The 10,000-nt window shown below is 42.0% G+C and overlaps 1 protein-coding gene across 3 annotated transcripts in view; it reads right to left on the reverse strand.

Annotated features, from left to right (window-relative positions):
• The window catches only part of LOC138016964 (stabilin-2-like), a 21,938-nt gene that overhangs the window by 2,880 nt on the left and 9,058 nt on the right, over positions 1–10,000 (reverse strand). For all 3 annotated transcript variants that reach the window (XM_068864152.1, XM_068864151.1, XM_068864153.1), the window contains exons 2-4: positions 8,146–8,514; positions 2,441–2,585; positions 1–173 (exon numbers count right to left, since the gene is read on the reverse strand). The exon at positions 1–173 is cut by the window's left edge and continues 5 nt beyond it. In XM_068864152.1, coding sequence (XP_068720253.1) covers positions 1–173; positions 2,441–2,585; positions 8,146–8,487 — 660 coding nt within the window. In that variant the 5' untranslated portion in view covers positions 8,488–8,514. The remainder of the gene's footprint in view (positions 174–2,440; positions 2,586–8,145; positions 8,515–10,000) is intronic.

The raw sequence follows: 10,000 nt of genomic DNA on the forward strand, positions 1-10,000 counted from the left end.
GAGTTCCAGTCCCGCCTGCCAAGCCTGTGTGAGCTGATCCAAAGAGGCCAATGTGGCTTCATGTATCTGGCAAAGTCGCTGAGCTTCAAAATAGTTTAGTCGATAGGTACCAACTGCCACAAGGAAAACACCTTCTACGGGAGGGTTTACATATACCTTGATGAGGGAGTTATCTCGAATTCAAATGGCAAAATAGAAAACGCGTTAGAAAATATAGGAACCTTACTTGTGACCAAACAGTGGCCCTGCAAGCCGTAAGAAACAGGGAAGTCATGTCAACCCTGCGCACCGTCGGCTTCCACTGATACCAGCTCAGTCTCAGAGCCGACGGAAGTACTGACGTTGAATAAAGTAATTTTACCTTAATTTACCTTTTGTTTCTTTAAACGAGCACAATGCCTCACTTCGTTTTTACATAATTGTATTTTCTGTAGTCATTTCTTATTCCTCTTTCGCTTTGAGAAAGCGAATTGAACAAAGCAATTTCAACGAGAAAGAGTATTCAGAACCTTCGTGGTGGCAACAAAATTAATTCCCTGAATTAGCACACCTAGGGATTATTTCTAGTCATTATTGCGTTTGACGAAGGAGAAGGCAGTTCATAGTCCTGGGTTTCCTGTGGTTGCAAGGTGACCTATTTTTTTGAGATTTTTCGCACCGCATTTTATGACGTCCTACGTCAAATACGCAAAGACTATCGCGCACCCCGTGGTTTTCGTAGTACAGTCAAACCTCTATATATATTAAGCGGTCACCCTCGGGAAATGGCTAGGTGACCGCTTAATGGAGGTTTTCTAAAATTAAACCCATAACGTGGCAGAAATTGACCAGAAGAGCAAAATTAATCACTATTTACACTTTATCGTTCACAAATCCAGGGTTATTTATTCTTACTGGCTGTACGGTTAGTGAAATTAAAGGATTTTGGAATTGTCCACGTTTTGGTGTTTCTGGGTACTGCTTGATTAAACTATTTTCTTTTTCTTTCTTCTATAGAAAAATTCATTGCCTAACTAGTGAACTCCACGGTAAATTTCACGCAAAAAAGCGATATTGGATGAATCACGAAGCGATGAGTGCAACATCGGTTTTTCAAGTTAAATTTACTGTGGAATTCACCAGTTAGGCAATGAATTTTTCTTCAATCGCACGAGTTTTAAAAGAAAACAAACAAGCAAACCTCAGCAAGCGAACAGAAAGGAAAAAAGGCCATTTCAGAGTCAACTGTCAAAAGCCAGCGAAAAGGAATCACGCTAAAATTAGAAATCACAGAAGTACTAGCTCGTGATGTGAAAGAACTTTAGGAAACTTTGTCAATTCAAGGTCGAAAAAGAGTCTATTTTACTTTATTCCACTTTATCTCTGAGAACGAGATCATTCATATTTTGATTTTACTCATTGATTGGTTGAATGTTTCTCTCTTGTTGTTCCAAATATGGTACTTAGCAAATTGAATATTCAGAAGCTTGTTTCCCAGCACACAAGGGGCCGTTACACGTTTCAACTCTTATGGGTTTCTGTTTAAATTCAGTAGCGGTCGAAGAAAAGTTACTGATGACGTGGAAACCGGACAGACAGTTGAACTTCATCCTAATAATTAACAAATTCGATGTTATTGGTCATGTCCCACAATTTATGGCTTCATGGTTTACTAAGTTTCTAAAGAGGCCTACGAAGAGTGGAAAGGCCATAGCCAAAGGGAAACGAATAAACAGAGGTGGTCGGGCTTTGGCCTTGAGCTTCCTTGCCAGTATGTAAAGGAAACTGGTAAAAGCAGAATTCGACGTGGGTTCCGGTTAACCCACCACAGAGACGTAGTTGCGTTTGATGAGCTGTGAAAGAAACTGGACACGGTTCGCTTATCTTCCTGATAAAAAATATGTCATTGACTGATTGTTATCTAACAATGTGACCATTAAATAGAGGTGAAATACAACAACATTAGCCATTGGGGAAATTGATAGGTGACCGCTTAAAATAGAAGGTCACCGCTTGATAGAGGGCGCCCAATACTAGAGGTTTGACTGTAGTCTGAACAAGTTTGAGCATCGTAAAGCCGTTGTCTAAAGACCACCTCGAAGTTTTTGTACTAGTGTAATAGAGTAAACGAAAGCGTGACAGTTGATTAACGTGACCTGTCGAACTATAAGTTGATTAGTAGATCACTGAGTTCGTCGCCTACTACGAATCGAAAGTATTGTTGCTTACCCAAACGTGCAAATATGCAGTTTACGTGTCGCGTCCACGGCAAACGTATTACATCGTGGGAACTAGTCCTTTCTTTTACTAGGATTTCATGTGGGATCCTAAACGCCTAGTTCATCAGGATTTACGTATGCATCGATATGTAAGTAAGGCATTATGCTCGAGTTCGAATTAGGATTAGGACAGAAACATCATACTCCCTCTTATATTCCAGAACCCAAATTGCCAAACTTACCAACATTACACTTGTCGTCAGTATAAGGCAATGCTTTGATTTCAAGCGGGCAGTCACACGAGAACACTTCCACTTCTGATCCACTAACACATGTACCTCCATTGCGACATGGGGATGTAAGGCATGGAAAGAACCTGGCAAGAAACTTAAAAAAAAAAAACCCACCCTTTTTGAGGTCCAAAGCTAGGTAACCTGGATTGAGGTTTTTCTCTCCCGATCTTTCCCGCCCCCCACAACGTGGTTTTGTCACACGGCCCAGACTATCTCACGCGCTTCCAATATGGCTACTTGTTGCTGGACTGCAAACAGGATTTGTTTTATTGTTATGCTCGCTCACTTAGATATCAGTCTTGAAATTTTTGCTGTTCGGAATGCAATGTCATGGGATCGGTAAAAATATAAGTGATTCCAAGTAAATGTTTAATTTTCGTTATATATATAATAAACAAATTACAGCATAGAAAGTACTTTGTAGGGATTTTTATTCACTGGTTGCAATACTTTGGTAAACGAACGAGTGAGCGCAGCGAACGAGTGAGGATTTCTATTGATAACCGACTGGTGTATTCTTGACATGAATGAATGAATGAATGAGATGGAAATTGTTATTCCCGGTAAATGAAAGGAAGAAGTCATATTTTTTCAATGATGACTCGAGGATGCTTGGAAAAAAATCCGAGTGCTCGTTTGCAAGAGTCGAACGTGCGACTTTCCGACCCGAGCCTAGTTTCAGGACGGTGCCACCTATTGTCATTGGGCATACGTTCAGTGCATCACCCAATCATTTTGTCACACGCTTATTCTATATTTTTCGAGTTAAATTACTTTTCCGATTTTTTTTTATTGAATTTCCTCGGAAGATTTATTCGTTTGTAATGCGAAAAACATGTCTCTGGCAGCAAAAGACCAAACAAAAAGAAAAGAAATCGAGATGGAACAGCTGCCTTCACGACATCATTGAAAAATCTACATTGTAGAACAATGCTCGATCAGAGCGAGAAAGTGGACGGTGCAGAAGAGGTGCATGTTTATCATCGAATTTACGAAAAAAAAAAGTTGCAGTAAACTCTTCGGAGACGGCAACACAGGGTCTGGCATCAACACTCTCAATGTAATAATTAGCGTTGTACAAAAAAAATTACCAAGAAGGATGAGGCAAACATTTATTGTTTTTGTTCTGCACAATCGGCTGCCATGAAGACCGACAAAAATTAGTTCACTAATTTTAATGGACTTCAAAAGGCAAGTGACCTAATCACAAGAAACAGTTGATAATGGATGAAGCCATGATCACTTCAGCGTGTACGGTTAAATTCCATTGCAATGCAGTATACTTCAAAAATCACTTAGATTTCTCATTCCGAATATACTTGCAACTTTACTATGGTCACTTAAGAGCCACTTCCGGAAAAAAGACCCAATCTTCCCAAAGAATCAAGGAAAAAGCAAACCGTTTTTCTTTGTGTACTTATCGCCAATGTAAATATCCCAGAGTGCACCACAAAAATAAGTGCAAATGTCTTGATTCACCGGGGATGGGAATGACAAAACTGCAAACATCAATGACAAAACTTTGAAAAAAAGCAGTTTAACTTTTAAAATCGCGTGGTGAGCCCTATTTTTTGTTATGTAAAATGAAAGTTTGAGGCTTATTGAAGTCGGAAGTGATTAATTTTCTGGGGCGTGAAAAATGTTTAAGGGCTCTTTTTGGTAACTATAGTGGAGGGGTGTCAGGCTCAAAAATGGCGCTGTCGTCACATTTTCTGATTAAAACCCATTTATAGCATCATCCGGTTGCAATTTACTATATATTAATTTTAAAGATTTTGGATGCTCATTTTGTCTTTCTGTAAGTAAATGTTTGTGTCGAGAAAAACTGCGAAAGAACTTATGTCTCTTCGTTTAAGGCAAACATTAGTTAAAGTTATCTCCGAAAAAATGCATGGTTACCTTCTATTTTCATTTCACATTCCAATAACCCAAACTAAGATCTACTTTTCTGCGCAGCCACACCGCGGAAAAAAATGTCTTCTGATTAGGTTGCACCGTCCCTAATGGCGTAGCCCGCAAGAGTCTGCTATAGCTCAGTGATAGGGCATCCGAAGTAGCAATCGGAAGGTCGTAGTTCGACTCTTGGAAGGCACACCAGAATTTTTTTCCGTATCCCAGACTAGGCCTTTCCCGATTATGCTAGTAACACTGGCATTTTATCCTCGCAGCAATTCTCGTTTTACGCCACAAAAATGCTCAAATCATGATCGATTCTCAAAATAATGCTTCCAGAAAATGCTTTGTTTTATTTCAAGCAAAACGTAGAAACCCGGGCACCATGTGTGCTTATCATCAACTGAATAAAGCCGAAAGTGCGTACTTGTTTGTTTATGAACCATCTAATACAGCCAAAACTTGTCCAATGATAAACAGTTAATTATTTAGCGTTTGTCAAAAATGTCGAAAATGGTCAACGTCTGCTGGAGCTTTGCACTTACCATCATCTCTGCATTACAAATACATTCTTTAGCGTGAAGTTGCATCATAGGTTGTCGTGGATGCACCCCAGATCTAAAAACTGTCATCAACTGGACCTCATCATCTCACGATGGGATCATCTTATTAACATTCGTATCACAAGAACATACCACAGTGCTGACTGCGACGCTGATCACTCTCTTGTCTGCACTAAGGTCCAGTTGCGTCCAAAGAAATTCCATCGTGCTAAGCAACCGGCCAATTTTTGTATCAACACTGCCGCCACTGACATCCCTAAAAATGTATCTCTATTCAATTACATCCTGACTCGAAGCTTGGGGACTGCCAGGAGCTCGATACAGATGATCACTGGCGTCACATCAGGGACACGACCCATGCTGTAGCATTAAATGCTTTTGGTAAGAAGGAACCTAAAAGCCAAGACTGGTTCAACGCAAATATCATGATTCTCCAACCTCTTATCGAAGAACTACCAGCGTAACCCCTCACCTAGCTCTCTGGAAGCACCCCGAGAGACCAGACGACGTTCAAAAGAAGAATGCAAGAACTCTGCTAATAACTACTGGATGAATCTCTGTGCTGAGATCCAGTCAGCCACTGACACTGGAAATTCGAGGGGCATGTTTGAGGGCATCAAAAAGACAATTGGACCTACACAGTCTAAGTGCGCACCACTGAAGACATCAACTGGTGAGACTATTACTGACAAATCAAGACTGATGGAGGAAGGATCCGTCCCACAGGAGATGAGGGACTCTATAATCATACCCCTGTACAAGAACAAGGGAGACCGCAGTGACCGCAATAACTACCGTGGCATCTCACTTCTGTGCATTGCCGGAAAGCTGTTTGCCCGAGTAGCACTATACCGCCTACAAAAGCTCGCTGAGAGGGTGTACCCTGAATCCCAGTGTGGTTTCCGCTCCAAACGCTCGACAGTGGATATGATTTTTTCACTGAGGCAACTTCAGGAGAAGTGTTAAGAGCAACATCAGCCCCTTTACATTGCATTTAGCGATCTAACGAGGCCTTTGACTTTGTCAGTAGAGACTGCCTCTTCACGATCCTGCAATTAATCGGTTTCCCTTTAAAACTCCTGAGCTTCATCAAGTCGTTTGATGACGGGTCACGGAGTACTGTGCTACATGACGGAAGCACGTCTGAGGCTTTCGACCTAAACAGCAAGGGGGGGGGGGGGGGGGAAAGGCTGGGTATTGGCCCCACTATCTTCAATATTTTCTTTTTTGTTCTAATGAAACATGTATTCAAGTCCACTGACTACGGACTCGTTCTGATGGGAAACCTTTCAACCCTGCACGCCTCCGAGCAAAGACCAAAGTTTGCAAAGTAATCCTACGCGACTTACTTTTCGCTGATGACGCTGCCCTTGTTGATCACAGCGCAGAAAAGCTCCAGAGCCATCTCAACCAGTTCTCTAGTGCATTCGAGGCCTTCAGACTTACCATTAGCCTAAAGAAGACGAAAGTCATGTGCCAAGGCAATGAAGCCACGCCTGCTCTAACCATCGAAGACTACACATTGGAAGTTGTGCCACGGTTTACTTATCTCTGCTCTGCCACCTCCAACAACGCCTGTCTTGATGTGGAGCTCGGAAAGAGAATTGGTAAGGCTGCGACCAACATGGCAAAGATTGTGGGCTCGAGTGTGGGAGAACAAGAAACTAACTACCCAGACTAAAATTGCAGCTGTCTATCGTGCCTGCATCGTGAGCACCTTACTTTACGGCAGCGAGTCTTGGTCAACCTATGCTGGGCAGGAGAAGCGCTTGAACACCTTCCATATGAGAGGTCTTCGCTGCATCCTTTCCATATCGTGGACGGATAAGGTCTCAAACAATGAGGTACTTGAAAGAGCCGATATTCTCTCATGTTCACCCTCCTAAGACAGCTGAGACTGAGGTCACTCCATGTTGCTAGGCCACTGCACAAAATGGAAGACGGGCGAATCCCCAAGGATCTGCTGTACGGTGAGCTGTAATTTGGGTCGAGGCCTGTTGGCAGACCTAAGCTGCGCTTCAAGGATGTCTGTAAGAGAGACATGCTTGCCACTGATCTGCCAACAGGCAACTGGGAGACACATGCTGCAGATCGTTGCGATTGGAGGTCTGTGTCCGGTCGGGCACTCCATGTAGGAAAGACAAGGCTGAGAGCAAAGAGAAAAGCAGCAGCGAAGAAAACAGCATCAGCACCAGCAGCATCTGACTATACCTGTGGTAGACGCGGTCGTGTCTGCTGTTATAGAATTGGACTTTTAAGTCATAGAAGAAAATGTTGGTCGCAAGTGCGCCAAGTCATGGACATAGTCCGATGACTGCGTACTAATTAGCGCTTGTTGCACTGTGACATGACGCTGGCCTGGAGGTAGTCAACAAGAGCTCAATTCTGTTGCTCGTTGAAGGGACTGGTCTATGTTCTCTGTCAGAATTTTCTGCTTCTGTGAGCTGCCATCTGGTTCGAGGAAGCGCGTGAACGGCCTCTGAAAGTTAACCGCTGACCAGCTAGGTTCAGACTTCTTTCGAATCAGTTCAGATGCACTCAGTTCATACTTCAGTTACAGAAATCCTTCTCTCGAACACAAAAGAAAATCATCACAATGCTTTTGAATTCTAAAATTTAGCATTTAAAATCTTTGGAGTGCTGAAGTCTAGATCAAAGTTATGCAAAATGCTAAATAATGCTAGCAATTCTTTTTACAGAAAAAGTGTGAAAAAAATGTTCGTCGCCATTAAAAAAGTATCGTCTGTGTTGTACTCTTGTTATCAACAGATTTAGCAACTTAGGAGTAATTATACAAAAAATATATTTGTGAAGTTATCAAGCCATAATCCTATGGAAATTTTAGACCCAATGAAGAATCTTTGTATAAATGCAATTTTGGAGGCTTAAGCGTGATACGGTTTGCCCCAAAAAAGACAGTGTGAGCCTTATTTTATGGGACCTATTTGCACAAACTTCATGAAGAATGCGGCGGTGTTCAACTATATTGATAAACTGAACTATTATTGTCTTCCTGACAAGACTTGCTCAACAATACGTTGAGTGGAGATATTGACGATAAAGAGAAGAATAATCGAGGAAGTTGAATCTGTCAGGTTCTTAATAATCCCTCCCTTAGACATCATCACCTTCAGTGATAAACTGATGAGGTCAACCAAACGTATGACTGGCAGAAGAGTAATGCAATCAGCTACTTACCTCAAAAGGTGTCCCGTAGTAATCAAAAGAGGGTCGTTCCTGCATTTGTTGAGGTTTTAAGAATTTCTCGGAGTTGATTAGGTGGCAATCATGGAGATCGCGAGTATCTTTGGTTTTGTTGAAGTTGAATGACAGGCAACTGAGAGGGCCATATTCCAAGCATAGAATGACACAGTACCAAAGATCTGAGACTTTCGTCTCCTCTGTCACATTTCCAATCAATGACATACCATCCAATTTATAGAATATTCTTTCTCGGAAGCTGTGTCGAAGCGCAAGACCAAGAAACGGGAGCATTAGGAAGCAATTGCTTAGCAAAATGACCGTTAACACAGATTGCATTTTGGCTTAGCCTGATTCTTGGGAGTTCTGGAACGAAAAAGAAAACCGTCTTCAAGAGAAGAGATACTCCTTAAAATGATTGCATTTGTCATTGAAGACATATTAATTTGTCGGAGATTGAGATGAATGATGCTGTTCAAGGAGATTGCTATAGTATCACGAAACACACTCTTACTGGAGGCCGCATCTTAGAGGACGAGAGGTAATCTATGTTTTCTACTTTAATCATTCTCTGTATAACGGAAGTATGGGTATAGATGTACCATTTACCTAAACGACAAAAAACACAGAAACATATTTCGTTAATACGGCATGGATGAGTTCCAGAAACAATTTTATTAATCAGAGAAAATTTGCGAGGGTGGATGATTGTATATACTAGCAACGTTTGGGATCTCGAGATATGGGTAGACTGTCATATACCGAACTAAAATGGCGGAGGACAAAAGAACCATTGCTATTCCGATTAGGCCTTACTAATAGGCTAGTTTCGAATAGTACAAGTACAAGGAAGGGTTAGCTATATAGGTTTTTGCAAACGTTGGCCGTGTAGCCCTTATATTTCAACAGACTTAACTATATTAGAGGGTAACGTGAAGTGCTACTATTCTACCCATATGAACCATGTGAGCGATAGCCCTAGTAATTGAAATGGGCCCACACAAGGACAAAGAAATACTCTGACTGTAACGCATTTCGTCGTTGCCGTGAATAATAAACAGACAGTCAGCTTAACATTATTATATTGTAAACACAACCAGAAGGAATACACCTGCAATATGCAAATTAGCTAGCGTCCAACCGAGGCAAATACACCACAAGTCCCCCTTTCTCGGGTGTTGCTAACTTACCCAGGACGCTTTTACAACCACTAACTGTCCAAGACTGATGAACTGAAAACGATACGTTAATTATCTTATAACAATGTCCCGAAATTTATTACAAACTTTAACAAATGTAGCGTAAGGTGTCCAAGAATGTCATATTTTCTCGATCAATCTGTCCGGTGCCTTGCGCACTGTCCTGGATCGGCGAAGTGGCGTCCGAACCATCTCGGCTGATTGACCCTGAACCGGTGTTGACTTCTCTGCGACTGGGGGGAATTCTAACGTCTCCAACGTAATTTGATCGCCAGAATCTGCTGGTCTCACGACAGGTAGGTCTGCTGGTAACTGACAAGATACTGGAACATCCTTTGTTCCTGAGGTGTATGGAGCTGGATCTGCGGCGTCGCTCTTAAATTCTCGTTCATCCTCTTGCTGTGAAACCGCACTGTGCATGCTATCACGCCTAACATGGTCCAAATGTCGTTTCCAAACTCGACCATCGTTGAGCAAAACTATGTAAGATTTTGGCCCACTTCGTTCAGCTACCGAGCCTGGCCACCAGGTGTTCTCCTTCCGCAGGTTCTTTATCAAGATTCTGTCACAAGGGTAGAACTCTCTAAACTTAGCGTGTACATCATGTGTTGCTTTCTGTTTAGCTTGTGAATCCATGACTTTCTCTCCCGTAT

Source organism: Montipora capricornis, chromosome 9, assembly GCF_036669925.1.
Source record: "Montipora capricornis isolate CH-2021 chromosome 9, ASM3666992v2, whole genome shotgun sequence".
NCBI lineage: Eukaryota > Metazoa > Cnidaria > Anthozoa > Scleractinia > Acroporidae > Montipora > Montipora capricornis.